Here is a 22,501-nt window from a genome sequence, read left to right on the forward strand (position 1 = left end):
CGGAGAGCACAGCTGAGCAAGAGACAGAACAGTAAGTATGCAGAAGGAACAGGAAGCGCTGTCGGGACCTACCCTGTGTGTTTTAAAAAAGACAGGCTTCCTCAGCAAAGGTGCAGCTGTTCAGAACTTCTCATTTCTTACTCTCCTGCTGGTTCCCCATCTGTTTGATTTGAAACAAAATAGGCTTTAACACTGTTTGTTTACTTTTCTCTCACTGTCTATAGGTATACTTGTTTCAGAATGTATATATCTAGTTAAGTGACCTGTTTAAAAAAAAATCTGAATGTTTCTGTGTTTTTATTATTTTACCACTATTGACAGAGAAAGGGACTTCCTAGACTATGGGGTCTGCAGGGAAAGTCTGCAACATTATGCTTGTGCCAATGTTTGTGGACAGTCTGACCCAGATGCTGTGTGTGCGAGTGCAGCATGTGAGACGGAGTTCCGTGTTCAACGTTCTGCTGCCCTGGAGGAGCCAGTTTTGGTTAGGTCACTAGCAACTTTCCTAGCCAAACTCACTCTTTACCTCAGACCAAATAGGTAGGAGAGTCTTTTCCTTCACAAAATGCACAAATTCCACCTTCACAGCCTGTACCGACCACTAGTGTGGTTTTCCAGGCAGAGGCTGCTCTGGTGTTATCATTAGCCAAGTCTGCACAAGGCTTCTTCTTCATTGCGCCCCCATAGGAGGCATAGAGGTAAAAGTCATATTCCTAAAGCTGTTTTACCTATTCTCTCTGATTGAGATCTTTCTTCATATGAAAGAGAGTTGCTCCTTGAGTCTGAGGGGGAAGACACTTATAGTCTAGAGGATATCTCTAGTCTAGTCTTTCTGACTCTTCTCTTTTTACCTCCTCAGTTTTCTGAAATGATTTCTGAGCCTTGGTAGAAAACTGATTAAACTTCCCTGGCATCTGGATTTTATTTTTTTATTTTTTCTAAACTCCTTTACCACCTACCATTGGAAGAGTCTGTTAAATGGGAGAACTCTCCAACAATATATTCTCCTATTACTTTCTTATCTAAAGCCACTGCTTTACTGATGTGGGCAAAAAAATTGTTTTTATTCAATCTGCATATGTTGCAGCAGAAAGTTTACCCTGACCAATTATGTCTACGAGCCTGGGTAAACAAGGCTGTTCTGAAGTGGGCAGAGCAGTTTGCTACCAGTCTTCATCAAAATAGACCCCAAGCTGATATGTTAGTATTGGCTGAACATATTCAGGATTTTTTAGTCCAGCTTCTTTGGATGTGACTTATGAGGCATCCAAACTCTATGGACTTATAATTGCGACCAGGCGTTCTTTGTTGGGATCCCGGCGGGCGGATGCAGAATCCAAACAAACTCTTGACTTGTTACCATGTGAAGGTATTGCTTTGTTGTGCTGGCGTAGCCAGAGATGGTTCCCGTGGCGTCTCGCCTGAATTTCAAGGTTCCTCTGTTCTATGCATGGTACAGGCACTACAGGGCGGGGTACATGGATGCCATGACGACTCCGTGGAGGTTTCACTTGGTGTATCTGTTTCCACCGATCCAAATGCTTCTGCGGGTATTAAAGAAACTAAAAAGGGTGTCACAGTGCTTAGGCTGAACATTTGTGCCTGGCAGCTACGTGGTCGTCTGTCCACACCTTTCTTAATTTTTACAGGTTACAGGGCTTTGCATCTCAAGATGCTTTCTATGGGCACAAGCTCTTGCGTAGCTGTTTGAGCGCAATCCCAGTTTTGGGATGTCCCCATGGTCACATTGTTCTCCAATTGCAGGAAAGAGAAAATAGGATTATTTGTTTACCTCAAAATCCAGTTCTCTGAGTCCATTGTAGAACACTCCCTTAGCTCTGTTTGATTCTATGGGGCATATTCAAGTAGGTTCCGTGATCGTGGTAACGCACGGAGTGCGTATTACCAAAGGTAATATGGTAGCGCAACAATGCAGAAAATCATTGTTATTGCGGTGCCACAGATTACCATCGCTCCCCATTTCATACCGCAATCCCAGGACCTAATTGAATATGCCCCTATATATTTCATTGAGGCTTTTCTTTTGTTGTTCCTAGTTAGTCCCTCCTTCTCTGTTGGGCTTTAGTATAAAACTGAAGTTAGCACCGGTTGTAAGGGGATATATATAAGGGGGAGATGCTGCACACTGTTAACTATTAAAGTGCTCTAGCTCCAGGTCCACCTGCTACACCACGTGGTCACAGTATCCCCCCCCCCCCCACTTCCCCCCAACAATGGACTCAGAGAAACGGATCTTCTGGAGAGTCAAAAAAAAATCTATTTTTGCTAAAGTACACTAATTTTACTTGACAGTATGGTGCATGATTGCATGGTCAATTGCATAGCCTAGTTTTATGTTTGGACAGTTTACAAGACATGTCATAGTAATTTGACATGTTTTATTGCTTTTTCAATGAATATATAGCCTGTATAAAGATATATTACATTTTGTTTTCTAAACATTGATTTAGGCGTATGCACTCAGGTGATGCCACTCAAGACTTTATTCATGAATAAATGAATTTCATTTCAAGTAAAAGACAGTAACAAATATAAAAAATGCTCAAAGTAGCCACTGCTATATGTGTAATGATGTCCTGTTTTCTATCTGTATAGGCCTGCTAACTGCCTGAATACACTTCATCATATCCTGAAGTGGGTAACTGGGTGAGTCTGAAATGTAAATGTTCGTTTTTTTTTGTTTTTTTTCTTTATTATTATATATCATACAAATATAACATCATTCCAGTATCTCCCAGGACCAGAGGCCCCAGGGTATTTTGGCGGTGTCACCAATATATTTAACTTGGAATACACTTTGTCCTAAGTTTCACCCTTTGTGATTCATTGTCAAGGAGGCAGCACTACAGTTTCAAAGCAGAGAAGACATTTCCTGGAAATTTAGAAATCAATGTTTATCAAGTCGTGGATTTCATTACAGCCTCACTGACATTACATACTTGCTGAGCACTTTCTTATTGATTTTTGTCTACAGAGCCATTTTGCAAATTGCTTTATAATGGAAGCCATCAACGTTAGCAAGATAACAAGGGAATGTGTACTTTGCAGACGGATACATATATCCATGCAAACAAGACAGGTGACTGTCATACAGGTTGGCAGAGAATGGTGACTCATACAGGAAGTTTGTCACCATGAATATATTCACAATTTGTTTTTTGATACATTCCTGTAGTAGCGAAATCTAACACTATATTTTACAAGAGAAGGATACATGGTGAGAAGGTGTGGTGTTACTTGTACTGCTTGCAAATGTATTCAGTACTCTCATAAGTAACTTTTGCATATTATAAAAAGTCTACGTCTTGTATATTAACCACCCTTCAGTGTTTGTTTGGGATCCCTCCCTTGAGAACACCAACCATACCTGATTTCATCCACCAACATGTTATTAGACAGGCTGTCCCAATCATTTTCACACTCATGTGTGAAACATGTGACAGAGCTCAAATGTTTTGACGCCTGCCCACCAACATTTTTATTTTGAAGACAAAAGCTGTATAAAACGTTATAATATATATTTTAAGAATTTTCAGGGACTGTATGGGAGCTCTTCTGCATGGCAATCCATGCATACACAGGAAATTTGGAGGATTGTACCAGAAATTTACAGAAGGGTTCCCATTATTTTGAAACACTCTTTGGAGCTGTACAATTTGGATGAAATTTATTGGTCTTTAGCTGCCTGCACACTAAAAAATATATTGGTGGTTAGATAAATAGTCTATTTAACAATCAAATTGCTATTGGCGTGAAGGGGTCTGATGAATTATATACCCCTGAAAAATTATAGAAAAATGTTTTCGTCCTCCAATCCTTGTTCATGGCAGAATTGTGGCCACATTGGAATTTTTCTGCCCATCTGATGGACTTACCTATGCGTTATCCCGTTCTGGAATAGTGTACATTCTATTATCAACTCATTATCTGAAGTACCAATTCCTAAAGAGCCTTGGACATATGTGCTCTCCCGCAAGATGTGACTAATCATACTAATAAACTGGTTTCTCACATTCTTACAGCTGCTCAAACTCAAATAGAAAACTGGGAAGAAACGGGAACCTCCCTGCTTCTCTGTGTTAAAGAACTTTCGCATTTAGCATGCATGGAAAGCATTACATACTATCTACATGACAAGCATCCATAACCCAATGCTCTGTGGGCCCCATAGTACTTTAGAGATCTGGTCGAGGTCCAGCTTGGGTAGCAATACCTCCTTGAATCTCAAATATGTAAACCACATAGGGATTATGCTTGTTGTGGTCTCTTGTTCCTCTTTGAGATCAACTGGGATTTCTCTTTCATCCATCTGGGGGACACTCCTTAACCATGGGGTTGAGTCGGGGGGAGGAGGCTGGCACCCAAAGAGTTATCTTTTTTTAGCTGACAGCATATCACCCCTGCCAATTCCCACATACCTCAGTTTGATTACAAAAGCCATTAGGAAGATAGGCCAATCAACCAAGACAACACCACTCAACAGAGGGGGGAGTGGAGACAAAACAACGAAAAGACGAGGGGGATCGGAGTGTCCCCCAGATGGACTCAGAGAAAAAGATTTATCGTAAGTATAAATCCCGTTTTCTCTTTCATCCATCTGGGGGACACTCCTTAACCATGGGGACTTACAAAATCAATCCCTCTGAAGGGTGGGACCGCTCTGATCTCCTTGCACGCAGAACACTACGGCCAAAGGCGGCGTCCCCAGACGCAAATATATTAAATTGGTAGAATTTCGTAAAGGTATGGACCGAGGACCAGCTGGCTGCTCTGCACAGCTGGTCCGCCGTGGCTCCATTACGAGCCGCCCAAGACGCCCCAACCGACCGGGTAGAATGGGCAACAATACGTTTCGGCACAGGGAGATTAATACTTTGGACATAAGCCTCCCTGATAGTCAGGGTAAGCCATCTGGCAATAGTTTGCTTAGATGCTGGCCATCCCCGTTTGGAAAAGTCAAACAACACAATTAGAGACTCTGTCTTACGTATCTTTGCAGATCTCTTAACATATATACGTAATGCCCTCACTACGTCCAAATATTTATTTGTCTTTGTTCTTCTGTTTGGTTCTTGTCCAGCAACCACCAGCTGAGGACCTACCTCTTTTACTGGTACCTCGAGCACGGGAATGCTCCTCTGGGATGGGACCCTGCCCAGGGTAAGGTCGCAAAAGATGTCACCATCTTTCCCAGCAGCTTCAAAGACCTGGCTACTGACAGCCTCTTGTCTGACAGGATCCTGCCTGTCCACTCCATCTAGGACCTCAACTTGTCCTGTGGAGACAACCTTCTGCTGCGTACCAAGTCCCTCACTAGTCTCAAGAAACTCATTCTTAGACCAGGGATTCTCTGTGACCCTTTCAGACTCTAGAAGTTCGGTCATAGACTGATCAACTCGTCTAGCCTTAGCACCCTGAATGGGTGTGACTAAAACCTTTTCCCTTATTGGAAATTCTAAGCCTGTATAGCTTCGTCTGAACGAAGCAAATCGACAGCCCTGAGCTCTTTCTGATTTGACAGAAGTAGGCGAGGTAATTTTTTCCAAAACCTGAGGTGAGCTGGTCCCATGAATTCTATCACGATATGGTAGTCATGCCGCTGGTCTATCCGCCAGCTTGGCGGAAGAAGCTCTCCGCGCCACAGGGGCAAAGGATGACCTTCCCCTACGGGACTGTCTCCTGGATTCCACGGCCCCTGGATCGGTAGTCTGGCCTCTGCCAGACCCGCCCCCGTAAGGAGGCTGTCTGAAAGAACTAAACCTAGGCCTAGCCCTAGGTCTTGGAGTATTTACAGGCAAGGACGTCTTCTTGCCCCCTGAAGCCTGTAAAATCCAAGAGTCTAATTCTGGACCAAATAACATCCCACCCGTATACGGGATGGATTCTAATGATCGTTTAGACTCTGAATCCGCATTCCAAGCCCTTAACCATAACGCCCTTCTAGCTACTACAGCTGTAGCTGAAATAGACGAAGCTATGGAGGCCGAATTATGGGCCGCTTCATATACATAGCCTGCTGCCTCCCTTAGCTGCATGGCCAGAGGCAGTAAATCTGAATCCTGCAAGGCAGACTCTAACTGCCCTGCCCAGACTTCCATGGCCCTAGCTACCCAGGTAGGGGACAATGCTGGCCTGAGGCTTATACCGGCGGCCGAGAAGATCGACTTAAGCAGGGATTCTAATTTCTTGTCAGTCGCGTCCTGTAAGGTCGCTGACCCGGGTACAGGTAGTGTAGTCTGACGAACCAATCTCGCCACAGGTGTATCTACCTTTGCCACCTGTTCCCAACGGGTCATATCCTCCTCCTGAAGGGGATACAATACACCAAACTTCCTTGGCATAGAGAACCTTTTATCTGGATATTTCCAAGAGGCCTCTACAATATCCCTCAACTCAACTGAGGGAGGGAACCTGACCACCTGCTTAGAAGCCTTCTTAAAGAGGGAGCGGTCCAAAGACTTCGTCTCCTCTACTTCAGCAAACCCCAGGGTCTGACGAACTGCTCTTACCAGATCGTCCATACCCTGGTGCCTAGAGTTTCCTTCTGACTCTATAATGGACACATCTGAATCGTCCAACAATTCCCCCTCCTCCTCTGAGGAATTCTCAGAGTCTGACACTGACCACAGCGCTTTAGCTGTTTGTATACGTCTTTTAACACTACGCTTGTGTCTGGGGTTCTCCAGTAGATGGGTAAGCCGGTCCAGGCTTTTAGCCATCGCTGACCAACCCACCTCTCCCATCTGGGAAACCCCCGGGAGGGCTGGGGAGGGAAATACACCGACACCTGGGGAAAATGACTCATCTGTCATTCCTACTGTTATACCCTGAGAAACCACAGATGTAGCTGGGATCTCAACTGGTTTAGATAACAGATTTACAAGGGTATTAACTCCCTGTGTTAAGGCAGCCGCCCACTCAGGAGGATCTACCGGTATGGTGGAGGTGTCTATAGGCTGTTTCACAGGAGCCACAGTGCAGGCTGCACAGAGCCCCCCCTGATCCAGCTGTTCACTTGTTAGTTTAACATTACATTTTGAACAGACATTATGTTTGGTACGTGTTGTTTTGCTTTTATCTGCCATCACAAGATAAGAAAAACTAAATCACGTTTCAAAATTCACAAACACTTCTCCAATTTATCAGAAAATACAGATTAGGTTATATTAACTTAACATATAGTATTTCTGATTTAAATAAGACAGGCTTGGAGAACTTTATAGTTTTCTCATAAACAACAGTTCTCTCAACACATCATTGTCTTATAATATACATGTCTACACATGCACACACATACACACAGAAGAAAATAAAAGTGATACTCAGCGGGGAAGATATGTGTCAACAGTGCACTTCTCTTCAAATGACTGCTGCAACTGTCCTCCTTTTGAAGCTTGGCGCCAAAAAGGGATCTTCCACGTGCTCACTCAGTGGGGGAGGGGAAGAGGTGTTTCTCAACACATTCCCCTACCACTGGAATCTCCTTCTGTGTCTCTGCTAACAGTGATTTCCCCAATCTACTTAGGTGAAATCCTGTTGCTTTATCTTTCTCACATTTTGCTACCACACCGCAAAATACAGGTACATATTTATCTATGAACCAGTCAAAAGATAGTATTTCTGTTCCTTTTCCTCTATATAGAGAGTATAAGGTATAATTTTTTTAGTCAAGCTGAAAGGCTGCAGCAGGTTTTTCAGTAATGACTGCAATTAGCACAGAACACCTGGGCCCATTTAGAATTACATTTGGAACAGACAATATGTTTGGCACGCCCAAACACTTCCACAACCTTTATCAGAAAATACAGACTAGGTTATTTAACATATAGTATTTCTGATTAAATAAGACAGGTTTGGAGAACTTTATAGTTTTCCTTAAACACAGTTCTCTCAACACCTCATAGTCTTCTAATACACATGCATATACAGAAGAAACAAAGTGATACTTAGCGTGGAAGATATGTGTCAACAGTGCACTTCTCTTCAAATGACTGCTACAACTGTCCTCCTTTTGAAGCTTGGCGCCAAAAAAGGGATCTTCCACGTGCTCACTCAGCAGGGGGAGGGGAAGCGGTGTTCCTCAAACACATTCCCCTTCCACTGGCTCTCCTTCTGTGTTGTTTACCTTAACAGCGTTTTGCCCTTTCTCTTATATTAGGGGAAAACGTGTTAGAATGTGTTCCCCGCTAGCGCTACTCAAAGCGCGCCATCCTCAAGAATTCACTGCCATCCCCATGGGAGGAGGAACTTGGTATACTCCAGCTGGCTTCCGGGGAACCTCAGCAGTAAAGGCGCTCTCTGCCTAATGGCAGCGCCCGTCCTGCATCAGTGGGGAGAGTCTCTTGCCGACTGCTTCCCGCTGTGAGAAGCGCTTCTTACCTCTCTGTCAGCGGGGCCGCCCCCCGACAGGCGCTTCTCCCACGAGTCAGCTCCGTTTGCACGGAGCCTCTCGCCACTGTCAAAAGAAAAAAATTGCAAAAGAAAAGGAAAAAACCTATAACCAGTGAACCCTGTTCACTGTCTCTCTTGGAGCTCTTCAGGTGCAACCTTCTTCCAAGGGCACCCGATTCAAACTGAGGTATGTGGGAATTGGCAGGGGTGATATGCTGTCAGCTAAAAAAAGATAACTCTTTGGGTGCCAGACTCCTCCCCCCGACTCAACCCCATGGTTATGGAGTGTCCCCCAGATGGACTCGGAGAAAAAGATTTATCGTAAGTATAAATCCCGTTTTACACTTTCCTGCTGTGTAACTTCTCTGTAATAATTTGTTATTAGAATCATTTATATAATTTTGCTTTGAAATGTACCTGTCACTACTCACCCACCCCCCCCCCCACCCCAATTCCCCCTCCCTCTCAGCTGTACATACTTGAGGAAACAATACAATTTGCTGTTGTGACATGTTTGATGTCATTTTGAATGCAAACGTTTCTTCCATAAACACAAACTTTAAAAAAAAAAAAAAGAGGTCCTATTAGTTTTCAGAGCATATTTTTTGTTACATTGTCTTTGTTTAAAAAAAAAAAAACTTGGATTGTTTTTATGCCTACATAGTGTAGAACTGCATTTTTGCTGTTGGTTTGACTGTGCCAGGTAAATAATTATTGGGCCAACATGCAGAAGAGGTATAAAAGAAAAGTCCATGAAACTATTAGGGGCTCAATTTAATTTTCAAGAATAAACTGCAAATATGGCTCGGTTTTTTGAACAATTCAGATGTGATTTTTCTTTTGCTTGCTTTTCCACCAGGATCATTTTATAATTCTCCATTATTTATTTCTTTGTACAGTCGCTTACTTATGATAAGATGTAGCTTTAGTTGTGGGCCCCAGTGGTGCTCTAAGAAGTGTTTTGAACCCAGTTACCTGTGAATCAGATTATTAATGTGCGTTGCTTTTTTTCGCTCAGCCTACAGGATGGTTCTTATCTCCTGAGCCATATGTCTGGGGACTCCTCAGTCTGCCTCTATAAAAGTGTCACAGAGAACAAAAGAGGGACCTATAACCTGCATGATGCCCACATTAATCCTCCTAAGAGACCCTCCTTTGTCTCTGTACCCTGGGTGCCTTTGAATCCCAATCTACTGTTGAACTATCACATCAAGCATGGCCGCCCACCTTGCACTTTCCCACCTGCACCGGAAAAGAACATTGGGAGGACTAGGGTAAGTATAAGTAATACTGAACTGTGAGCATGATATATTCACTGCAGAAGCACAATACAGTGCACCAAGCATAAGATTATTCAATTTGTGGATTACTGTAAATTGTTGAGTACATTCCTGACACTGGGGGCAGACATTATCCACAGGCTCATGTGTAGGAGGTGTAGTTTCCTATGTCTGTTCTCTTGGGAAAGCTAGATGTGCCTGGCACTTAAACGGAATGTTAAGGAGAAGAATTTCAAATGTAAGATTTTGTTTCATGTTTATGAATAATGCATAGATTTTTATTCAACTTAATTCTATGAAATTTGTTTTATGCAAAGTGTGGTCTGAGTTAAAACAAACACATTTACATGTTGTGGTGCATTGAGAGAAGGGTGCTGCCATGCCATAACATGATTTCTTCATCGCATTATATTTCACGCGTGCAGATATATTCTGATATTGGCATATTTATTTAGTAATGTATCTGTATTTAATATTTTGGGATACATTTAGCAACTTTTCTTTTTCCTTATTTTGTTTTAAAGTCTCCTTTATTAATATGCTTTTACAAAGTTAGACAAAAATAGAAAAGAAAATCAGGGCATACAGCAGGCAATGGAACAAAATGATATTACAGGACAAGTGCATGAGTACATTCCAAGAAAAAATCATAACAAACATCTTAGAAAGCATTGTTTTATACTATGTGGTGCCAGACCATAATAAAAATATTAAATCAATAGTAAACAATTAAACTGTGCCTATATGTTAGTGTCTGCTTAGTTGGGCTATATATAAATATCTGCCTTCTGCATAGTTAGCAGTGATTAAGGTTTTAAGTCCATAGAAATCCAAGCCGTAAGAAAGATTACAGGTACACTGATTGAAACTGTAGTAACCCTTGAATGTGTATATATAAATGCAGCTTCCACTATGTGGAATTGCCAATCTACACCAAAATATACAGAAAGAAGATAAAGAAGGAAACGCAGACGATTTATTCACCAAACATTGATTTTGCCAGGACACAATGCATATAAAAATCACGTTCTCAAGGTTAATTTATTATAAACTTATTAAACAATACTTAAATTATTAGGTGTCATGTGCAAGCTAATTTCTAGCAACATAAAACTGCAAATGTGTTTTGTGAATTAATTCCTAGTACTAGCTTGATGCAGGTGCTTGATGCATCTTGATGCAGGTGCTTGATGCATCTCAGAGGAGATGTGTACAGCCAGGGGTTAAAACCTTAAACTGAATCTGAATCAATGTGTCCCTTTGATTATGTTAAACTCCTCTGTTATCCCCCAGATGGTGCTTGGAGGTAAGTGAGCCCAGTCCCATGGTTATAGATGCCTGCCCCCGGGGCCAATTCAATTTATGGCAGGTGTTGCAAAGGTTGATGCCTTTTGAAAATGTATTTTCTCTTTCATCCAGTCTGGGGGACACTGCTTACCATTACCTACCAGTTGGCACCTAGCTAGTTAACTTTAGCATTGCTGACAGACCACCTCCCCTCTACAATCCCCCTGCCTCTTCCTCTTCTGTTTTTTCTAGGTGCCCAAGGAGTTGGGTAGGTTTTTATTAACAGCTAATTGTTTCATTTTATTTTGACTTTTTATTAACTTTAATTTATTAACTTTTATTTTTAAGCAATAGTTAGGTTTTAGGGCAGAGCTGGGAGTGTGTTCTATTATAGAGAGCACACTCCCAGAAAGGATGCAGCAATGACCAGGCTCTGTCAGAGGGAGCAGACTGGTCTCAATGGCAGAGCATAAGCGGTCAGATCGCAGAGTGACAAGCGGTCTCCCGGACCGCTGTCACTCTCGGAGGCTCCCCCGATAACCTGCGCTGCCACTGCAGAAATAGAGCGCCGGTTATCGGAATACCTTGCCGGCGGCCATGCTGACGTCATCGGTCCGCGGAGGAACAGAAGGAAGGAGGAGAAATCGGGGGCCATACTAAGATCCCCCCTCAGAAAAAAAGCAGGGGGCATCGGGGTATCTAACGCTGCAGGAGACCTCTTTTTTTAAAGGGTCTCCATAACTCTGCCAAGAGGATAAGTTCCTTTTTTTTAAAAAAAAAAAAAAAGACAGACAAGAATGCCGGAAGAGGGGGAACTAGTACAGAGAGCTCCCCTGCTCTTCAGCACAAGTGGTACAGTCCGGTCTTCTGGCGCCAGAGACGCCTGGGAAGGAATTTATCTTGGAGGGAGCAGGCACCAGGACACTGCTGTTGGACTTCTCTCCTGTGTGGCCCTTTTGGCTAAGTACCAAAACATTTCTTTAACCATTTACAAGCAAACTGTATTTTGTGGTTTAAAGAGGGAGGCTAGTAAGGGTTATATCGTGGTTCTCTTACTTGCACAAATATCACACTGTCTGTTACACACGTACAAGTACAACTTTTATTACAGATTAGTTGATTACTTGTTGCTTGCTCTATCTCTCTCAATCTCTTTATCTAGTGTGTTTGGTGTGCCTTCCTTTGTAAAATGTCAGATAAAGGAAAAGGCCCTATGGCTAAATATTTTACATGTTCTAGATGTAAGGTTAAATTACCATGTGGGCAGAAGGACCCGTTGGCGCTCTGCTCTGACTGCGAAAGAGGGGCCCCCTCTGCGCAAACCCAACCCATTCCAGCCCCACTGACGGAGGAACCGGCCTGGGTGGCTTCCCTGACACAGTCTGTTTCCTCTTTAGCACAGATTATCTCTCAATCTACTCAGTTACTGACAAGTGTGGCAGCCTCTGCGGTGTCTAATAATGCTGTTACACCCTTGGGGCTTCCTGCTGCCACAGTTTCTACTGGAACGGCTAAAGCAGGACCTTCTTCTTTGCTTACGGACCAGCCCCCTGTTCCCACAGAACCTGCATGGTCCTCAGCATTTATAAAGGGTTTGGACAGACTTAACCAGTTACTTGAATCCACAGACTTGCCCCCTGCTAAAAGAAAGCGGCTTAGATCCGCTAATCCTTTTATGGTCCTTTCAGATTCTGAGGGTTTTTCAGAGGAGGAAGGGGAAACAAATTTTGATCCTGACCAGGTTTAACCTTTGGAATAGGAAGAAAACACTAAATATCAGTTTATTGATGATTTGGTTTTAGCAGTGAGACAGGCGTTGGACCTCCCAGAAATGGAGGATCCTAGTTCTAGAGACAGAAGTCTTTTTAAGAAGGCCAAAAGGAAGGTTATCCGGTTTCCCCCTTCTGTAGAACTCAGAGATATTGCAGAGGGAGCCTGGAAACAGCCTGATAAAAGGTTCTGTTCCAAGGAGATTCTCTTCCCTGTATCCATTGCAGGAGGAGGACGTGGCTCGCTGGGAGGGAATCCCTAAAGTAGATACTCCAGTAGCCCGTTTGGCCCGACACACTCTCCTACCAGTCCCGGGCTCAGCAACTCTGCAAGATGCCACTGACCGCAGAGTGGAATCTCAGTTAAAATCTATTTTTGTAGCAGCGGGTTCTTGCTTTAGACCCACATTTGTTTCAGCTTGGGTTGCTAAAGCCATGGAAGCATGGACAGAACAACTGGCAGAGGCCTAACAGGACTCAGAATTACTTCTGCTAGCTTTACATTTGAAAGAAGCATCGGGGTACCTTTTATGAGGCGGCTCAGAGCACAGCGTCTGTGTCCTCTATTCAAGCTGCGTCAATTTCAGCAAGAAGAATGTTATGGCTGAAATCCTGGGAAGGGGATTCAGAATCTAAAAAATCCATTGAAACCATTCCCTTTTCAGCAGCAGGTTTGTTCGGCCCGGAATTAGATACTATGATTTCCCAGACAACGGGGGGCAAAAGCACTTCTTTGCCGGTACACTCAAGTAGGGGCCGGGCCCCACGGTTTAGCTCCTTTCGTCAGCCCTTTCGGGGGACCTCCTTGCCTAGGGGACAGTCATTTAGAGGTAGACAACCAAATGCTCGAGGCTCCTCTGTCAGAGGCAGGTCCTCGTTTGCAGCTAGGCGCCAGGCCTCCAAAACTCAGGAGAAGCCTGCGTCCTGACTGCCACTCTATTCTCCAGGAGATGGCGCTGTCTCTCTTTCAGGAACAGTGGGCAGCGTCATCCCAAGACCCTTGGATTCGGGGAATTATATCAAGGGGGGTACATGATAGACCTGCTGGGTCCGGTACCACATCATTTCTTTGTAACCCCGCTACCCCGAGATCCACAAAGAAGACGGGCAATACAGGCCTGTGTAGCCTCTCTTCTTTCGCAAAGAGTCATTTGCAGGGTCCCAGACAACCAGAAAGGAAAGGGATTTTATTCAAATCTTTTTCTGGTCAAGAAACTGGACGGGTCCTTTCGACCCATTTTAAACCTAAAGAACCTCAATGTGCACTTACGAGTGGATAAATTTCGGATGGAGTCCCTGAAGTCGGTAATAAACGGCTTAGAGAAAGATCAGTTTATGGCTTCCATAGACATAAAGGACGCATACCTCCACGTTCCCATTTGGAGCGATCATCAGTTTCTCCTAAGATTCACAGTGGGGGCCTCCCACTATCAGTTTCGGGCTCTTCCCTTTGGCCTCTCCACAGCTCCAAGGGTCTTCATGAAGATCATGTCGGTGATGGCAGCGTGTCTTCACTTAAAGGGATTTCAGGTCGTGCCCTATTTAGACGATCTGCTCATCAAATCCTCCTCAGAGATTTGCCTACATCAGCACTTATCCCTCACCATAGCGGTTCTCGAGAGCCATGGGTGGCTGATACACTTAAAGACATCCCAGGTGATTCCGTGCCAACGCATGGTCTTCCTAGGGCTAATCGTGGACACCAGTCAGCAGACGGTGTTCCTGCCTGCGGAGAAGATCAGTTCAATTCCGAGTATAACATCTCGGGTCTTGTCCTCTCCCAGTCCCTCAATTCATTTGTGCATGCGGCTGCTTGGAAAGATGGTGGCCTCCTTCGAGACGATCCCCTTCGGTCGGGCTCATTCTCGATGCTTCCAGTGGGATCTGTTGACAAAATGGTCAGGATCCCACCTACGTTTGGATCTCCAGAGGATCTCACGGTCTCCGGGGGCGAGAGAATCACTTCAGCGGTGACTGAATCAGGATCACATGTCGGTGGGCAGGTCTTTTGCTCCATGGTCATGGATCATAGCCACAACAGACGCCAGCCTGAGAGGTTGGGGGGGCGGTAGTCCTGCATCTCCGGCTCCAGGGGCTTTGGTCAGTTCAGGAATCAGCCTTATCAATCAACAAGTTGGAAATTAAGGCAATTCTTTTAGCTCTTCGGGGCCCAAACTCTCCTTCAGGGCCACCCGGTCAGAGTTCAGTCCGACAATGCCACGGCTGTGGCATATGTCAACAGACACGGAGGAACCAGGAGTGTAGCTGCAATGCGAGTTGCAGCTCAGATTTTTCTTTGGTCAGAACAGTATGTTCCAGCAATCTCTGCAGTGTTTATTCCAGGAATAAAGAATTGGGAGGCCGATTACCTCAGTCGCAATGCGATGATGCAAGGGGAGTGGTCCCTCCATCCGGAAGTATTTCAGTCTCTAGTTCAGAGGTGGGGTCTTCCGGATATAGATCTCATGGCCTCCAGACACAACAAAAAGGTTCACAGGTTTTGCGCAAGGGCAAGAGACCCCGTAGCGGTGGATGTAATGACCATGTCATGGGATTTCAGGTTGGGATATCCGTTTCCCCCGATTCCCATGCCTCCTCAAGTACTCAGACGAGTGAGGCAAGGCGGTCTGCCGGTAATTTTAATAGCCCCCTCATGGCCACGTCGAGTGTGGTACGCGAACATAATCTCCATGGTGGTAGGATAAGGATATCTCTTCCGTCGCGAGACGACCTTCTTCTACAAGGTCCCTTTCGTCACAGTAACTTACCTCAGCTCAGTTTAATGGCATGGCTGTTGAAGCCAGGCTCTGGAAGGCTAGGGGTTTCTCCCCCAGTGTAGTAAACACTATGCTGCGAGCTCGAAAACCGGTTTCGGCTCGCATCTATCATCGTATTTGGCGAGCCTATATCAGATGGTGCGAAAATAAGTCCTGTCACACCCAGGGCCGGATTAAGGGAATGGAGGCCCCTGGGCTAAGGGCGCCTCCATTCCCCCGTGAGGCCCCCAATGTGAGCCACCCGCCGCCCCCCCCCCCCCCCCAAGCGCTTACCTGTCAGTTCAGTCCTCCGTCCCCGGCCCGCTGTAAGCTGCTTACTGAGGAGATCTCGCGAGAGTTCACTCGCGAGATCTCCTCAGTAAACAGATTACTGAGCGCCGGGAACGGAGGACTGAACGGACTGTGCTCAGCAGCATTGATCGGGCTGGGGGCGCCCCCTGCCCCCGGACCGATCAATAATGCTGCTGAAAACTTTGAAGGGCCCCCTGGATGCCTGAGGCCCCTGGGCTATAGCCCAGTTAGACCTCGGGTTAATCCGGCCCTGGTCACACCTCTTCTTTTCGTGTCCCTCGCTTATTGGCTTTTCTTCAGGATGGGCTGGAAGCAGGGCTCCGTTTAGGTTCATTAAGAGTTCAGGTATCAGCGCTTTGTTTTCTTTCAACTGAAGTTAACGGATTTGCCAGACGTCAAGACTTTTCTTCAGGGAGACTTACATATTCAGCCTCCCTACGTTCCGCCTACAGCACCATGGGATCTTAACCTGGTACTGGATATGCTTAAAGGGCCTCCTTTTGAGCCATTACTTGCGGCAGATTTTAGGTGTCTGACCTGGAAGGTCGTCTTTCTTTTAGCGATTGGATCTGCACGTAGGGTTTTAGAATTGGGAGCTCTGTCTTGCCGGGAACCGTATCTGGTTTTTCTCTCGGACAAAGCGGTATTAAGAACTCTCCCTTCTTTTGTTCCAAAAGTAGTTTCGGCTTTACATTTGAACCAGGAAATTGTGGTTCCGGTCTTGTCATTGACTTCTCATTCTGATCTACAGTCTATGGAAAAGTTAGACGTGGTTAGGGCTCTCCGTATTTATGTCAAAAGAACTTCTCAGGTTAGACGTACAGATTCTCTGTTTGTCCTTTATGATTCTAACAAAAGAGGCTGGCCAGCCTCAAAACAGTCCATTGCAAGATGGATTACGGCAACCATTAAGCAGGCTTACATAAGGGCTAACCGTCCTGTGCCAGAGAGACTTACGGCCCATTCCACCAGATCGGTAGGGGCGTCGTGGGCAGCGAGAAATGGGGCTTCTGCGGACCAGCTTTGCAGGGCAGCCACCTGGTCTTTTGTCCAGACCTTTACCAAATTCTATCAGTTTAATGTATTCACATCTGCGGATGCAACTTTTGCTCGTAGTGCTCTACGAGCGGGGCTTTCAGAGCGGTCCCACCCTTAGGGGGCTGCTTTAGAACGTCCCCATGGTAAGCAGTGTCCCCCAGACTGGATGCAAGAGAAATGAGGATTTTTGTACTTGCGTTAACTCCGTTTCGCTGATTCCATCTGGTGGACACTGCGATTCCTCCCTTCTGCTTTTCCTCTGTGTGCTCTTGGTTGATTGGCCTTTTCTCCTTGGGGCTTTTTAATTAACTGAAGAGGAAGAGGCAGGGGGATTGTAGAGGGGAGGGGTCTGTCAGCAGTGCTAAAGTTAACTAGCTAGGTGCCAACTCCCGTGCTCCCCTCCACAACCCATGGTAAGCCGTGTCCCCCAGACGGAATCAGAGAAACGGATTTAACGTAAGTACAAAAATCCTCTTTTTAAGGATAGTGATATACAACACACATCTGGGATGTCTCAGACACTTCGACTGCTGATCCAGGCAGCTGTGTTAAAAGTTAATGACAAGTTAGGACACAAGAAAATATCATATAATATTTTCTTCAATATCATACTTACAGGAGGCATGTGTGGTATGCAGATGAAGGGAAAACTTGTGACCTGTTGTGTGGAGGTAAAATCGCATTGGTAAGCCATTCTTGTGAGAAGTTAGGACAGGAAAAATAAAAACCTGATTAGAAAAGGTATTTTCAACAGTAGTCGTGAAACCCTAATTTGCATTTACACAGACCTTCTAGTTCTGATATCAGAGGAAGTGGTTTGTGTGCCCTGCAGCAGTTTTAAAAACTGTAGTGTTACTATAAGGAATTGTTCACTTTTGTGGAGTCAATCTGATCTTGAAGAGTGTCCCATTTTCTGCTTCTCTGAGCAAAAGAAACTTGATTATACGTGAGTTTTATCAATTCAGTGTCTATTCTTTTTTATTTTACAAGAAACCATTGCATTATACCTTTTATATGTGATTTCCATATTAAATTGTACTTAAGTTCAGATCTCTGTTCTTATGAATTCACGCAACAGTTTTGTCAAAACGCTACATAGTTGAAACGGGAGAATATTGTGTGTTATAGTAACTGATTAAAGTCAGTTGTAATAGATTTGTTTTAAGGGAGAAGTAAAGGCTTCCTGAATAAAAGTGTCAGTTCTTCAGAAAAAAAAAACGTGGTGGTGGCATAATTGGAAAGGCAAAGCTAGTGTGTGGCATAGATAGGGAAGGATTTAATCATTTTAGACAGACCAGGTGGTGGTGGTTGATTTAACCCTTTTTCACACACGCACGTCACACAGGCTCAGGTGAGTGCTGGAGTTGACATTAGGCATACCCATAAATCTGGCCATCCAGTAACTGCTGATGAATTGTGCTTGGCCCCCATGGAATCCAGTCAATGAACCCAAGCTCAGTACCCACAGGTGTGGGCAAATTGTAAAGTTATCCTGTAACCGGGGGTAAGCAGCAGTGCCAAATGTTATCCCATTTTATATATTCTACAATGGAATTATGATATACAGTATAATTAATATAATATAATTGTAATAATGTAATATATAAAATTATACTCTAGCACAGTTCTGATCATAGTAGTATGCATCATTTTAAATGTGTTAAGCTTTTGGATTTGCTGTGAATTGGCCACAGTGGATGTTATAGGGATCAGTGATCTTTGACCACTGCAGTTTTGGGTAGTTTGTAAGTGGATTATTTATGTTAAGTATACTGCAGCCAAAAGCTCAGTTATGAATCTGTTATTGCACAGATTTGGAGTTAGATCTCCCCCTAACAGAGATCATCTTGCTGCTGGTACGGTGACCAAGCTATCACTAAAAATCTCTGTATTAATTAGAGGTACACAGGTAGGTTAGGCAGGACATTTCTTCTTTGTATCTCAATGATGTAGGGTAAGTATATCACTGGCACCTTAAATATGGTGACAAAAATAGATAATTGGCAAAAGTTTAAACGTAGAGCAGAAAGGGCCCATTAGTGTATTTGTAGGTTCCCCTCCATATCCCACGTTTCTCATAGAAAGAATTGAATGACTCCTATTTACTGGAACATCCGGATGGCTGTGAAATTCAAGACTTTTTGTAGTTATGAAAAAGCAATACAGGGAATACCCCCTACCTGCTTTCTGCACCCTTTGATCTCATTTAAATAATGCCATCCAACAAAGTCTTCATTTTGCACGTGGGTACGTAAGTAAGACACCTTAATGTGCCTAGCCTCTACTCAGCAACAAATGCCATCAATCTGCCCCGCTAAATCCATTGGACGGTACATCATTTTGCACATGTACACACGCTGCCATCTTGACCCACAATCTGTGAGCTTCCTTGTAACAACATATGCTTTTACACAAACTGGCATGTGGCATCACAAAATTGCATTTGCATTGCTGTTGCCCATATGCAATCCCACTCCTATCATGAGATGAGTTGAGAACCTGATCTCTGTTAGCCCTAGAATGATGCAGCCTGAGACAGGTTTTTCATCTCTTACCCTGCATGCCTCTCCTTCCCCAGTATCTATATACCCCTGAACAGCCATCATTGCTTTCCTAATGACAGCAGTAGGAAACTCGTGGTGACACGCATCACTGTGTTGCTTCCTCCTACAACCACTGTGTGATCGCAAGACTGGAGGTGATACCTGGAAGGGACTATACTCGTCAGTCACTGTTTGGTAGCAGATACAAGCAATGCCACTTTCCTCAGTTATGAAGGTCCTGAGGGAGGTAGTGTGACAAAGCCAAAGAGGTTACTAGAGCACTGATGCCACTGTAGCCAACTGTGTATATAGAGCTACTATTTAGAAATTATCTATAAATCCAGTTTGCAAACCGAAAATGTGTGCTTGTTACATGTGGGTATGGAAGGATTAATCAAAACAAAACCCCTGGTCTGTTAAAAATGCTAAAATCCCCCAAATTATATCTCACACTCAGTATTACCCAAACTCTGGGTGTAATAAGATTTATTCCAATAGCTGTCACTTGGGAATTTCTCATTTACTCCCTGACTTAGCTGAAACTGCAGCAAAACCCAATTTTACTCCAAACAATTATCTGCCTTATGTGTAGCTTTTATATTAACAAAAAAAAACAAAATACAAGCCCATCTAATGCATGAATTCATTAAGACAGAACGTTTATAAATGGAGTTTAATATGACAAACAAAAGAACAGTGCTTATTGAATAAAAAGGATGATCGCAAATACAAGCACAGAAATATAAATGCAAAACAGTTTTCTTAAAATAAAACCTGAATTAAAACAGAAATCGAAAACTACTCTCGGGTACTTCTCAGGTAATCTAGAAGGTGGTCATATGTCCCCAGAACTGACAACTTATAATGTCATTCCAGCACATTTTCTTTTCAACCCAAACCTGCTGTTCTTAGGACATCACACAGGAGGTGTGCTGGTATACTAATCTGTAGTTTTGCCCTTTTGTTCAAAACACTTCTAGTAGTAAGTTCTATACATATTGTAATGTTAATATTTTATGTATACTGCCTATAGATAATTGGTCTGTCCTTGGAGGGTCCACAGCTAGTCCTTTTGTAGTCAAAACATCATTGACATGCTGATGTCCTATGAGTAAATAATCCAAGCTAGGTCACCAAATCCAGGCCTCTAACATAGCATCGGCAGCAGCTATTTATATAGCGCCACTAATTCCACAACGCTGTACAGAGAACACGCACACATCCCTGCCCCATTGGAGCTTACAGTCTAAATTTCCCCACACACACGAGGGTCAATTTGATAGCAGCCAATTAACCTACTAAAATGTTTTTGGAAACCGGAGGAAACCCACGCAAACATGGGGAGAACATACAAACTCCTCACAGATAAGGCCATGGTCGTAAATTGAACTCATGATCCCAGTGCTGTGAGGCAGAAGTGCTATATATAAAATGGTTACTTAGTGATGTCACATGTTATAAAAAACAACTCCTATCCTTGTTGGGGGGATTTTGAGCACATTAATATGTTGTTTTATTAATTAGGCCACAGTCTCTTCTGCCATTTTAGGTTGTTGTACACACACTTAATTCTGATAATTCTTTGTACAAAATGCCCCCCAAAATGTGTTTGCCCACATACCTCTAGTTAGTGCCCTTCTTATTCATAAATTCATTATATATTGTTTAGATTGCTACTACTTCCAATGTTTCAACTCCATATTGGCTACATTGATTAAAATGCTAAATGTGTTGAAAATACACAGTTCCATAAAATGTGTCCGTTTCTTATGCAGTTATAGCAATGATTTTTAGGTAACGGGAAAATATAATTACATCTAAATGAAACTGCACAAAAACTAGGTAACCAAATACTTCTGATTTAAGTTTTTATGAACTTCACTAAAATTATTAAATCCTAAAGCTATGTTTATTTTTTAATGAAAGCCCCTACATGGTGGCTTCAGTTTAGAAGATACAGATACTATTAGATCGGTGTACTGGCTGGCACATATAAGCTTCCTCTGGTCGCCAGTGGAAACCTGGCAGAAGGAGAATGTACAGACTTTAAGACTTTTGATATTGAGCTATCTGTGGCACTTGGTCTTGTTCAATGCTGACCTCAGCGCAGCTGATAAAGTTACTATGACCGTTAAGGGCGATTGTTCCTGTTTGGCCTACAGCAGGTCAAGCTCACTGGTTTTTGTTTGCTTGTTTTTTGTTTGATTTTTAATCTGAAGGAAAATCATCATCATCATCATCATTTATTTATATAGCGCCACTAATTCCGCAGCGCTGTACAGAGAACCCATTCACATCAGTCCCTGACCCACTGGAGCTTACAGTCTAAATTCCCTAATATAGACACACACTCACAGAGAGAGACAGACAGAGAGAGAGACTAGTGTCAATTTTGATAGCAGCCAATTAACCTACCTGTATGTTTTTGGAGTGTGGGAGGAAACCGGAGCACCCGGAGGAAACCCACGCAAACACGGGGAGAACATACAAACTCCACACAGATAAGGCCATGGTCGGGAATCGAACTCATGACCCCAGTGCTGTGAGGCAGAAGTGCTAACCACTAGGAAATTGCAGGTACCTATTGCCAGTATTAAAGTACAAGCAGATATCAAGAAACGTTTCCATTTGAATATGGGTATAAGTATGCTTTCCGGTATTTGCTGTATGCAGACAGATTGAGCACACTGCAGAAAACGCAAAATGCATATGTGTCCTATTAGAATGCATGGAAAAAAATATTAAATACATTAGCGCCTATTAATATTATAATAATAAAAAATTAAATATTTTAAATTTTTTTTTGTTAGTGTCTACTGTTCATAAAATGCATTTTTACTGTTGCTCTTACTGGCATACACATGTTCTGGCATGCATACGCATCCGTCGCCACTATCATTCGGCGCTTATACCTTCCCTGTGTTTGGTACAAGTGACACAGCTAAAAACACATACTTAAGAGATTGCCAGATCTTGAAACGTATGTGTTGTTTGAATTCGAGCTTGAATTGCATGCACTTGTTTGTGTTCACTGGCTTAGTTTGTTTCTGAGCAAGCACAGAATTTTTTGCAAAATATGGCACGTAACAGGACTTGCTTCTGGA

General features: G+C 43.5%; 1 protein-coding gene across 5 annotated transcripts in view; it reads left to right on the plus strand.

The window, feature by feature from the left end:
- Nucleotides 1-22,501, plus strand: part of ICE2 (interactor of little elongation complex ELL subunit 2) — a 97,105-nt gene that overhangs the window by 64,147 nt on the left and 10,457 nt on the right. For 2 of the 5 annotated variants that reach the window (XM_075208268.1, XM_075208269.1), the window contains exons 14-15: nt 2,617-2,667; nt 9,431-9,686. In XM_075208268.1, the coding sequence (XP_075064369.1) occupies nt 2,617-2,667; nt 9,431-9,686 (307 nt within the window). Of the gene's footprint in view, nt 1-2,616; nt 2,681-9,430; nt 9,687-17,472; nt 17,540-22,501 lie in introns of those variants that run through there. The other 3 variants (XM_075208270.1, XM_075208271.1, XM_075208272.1) reach the window with 3 other exon arrangements.

This window comes from Mixophyes fleayi, chromosome 4 (genome assembly GCF_038048845.1).
Source record: "Mixophyes fleayi isolate aMixFle1 chromosome 4, aMixFle1.hap1, whole genome shotgun sequence".
Lineage (NCBI taxonomy): Eukaryota > Metazoa > Chordata > Amphibia > Anura > Limnodynastidae > Mixophyes > Mixophyes fleayi.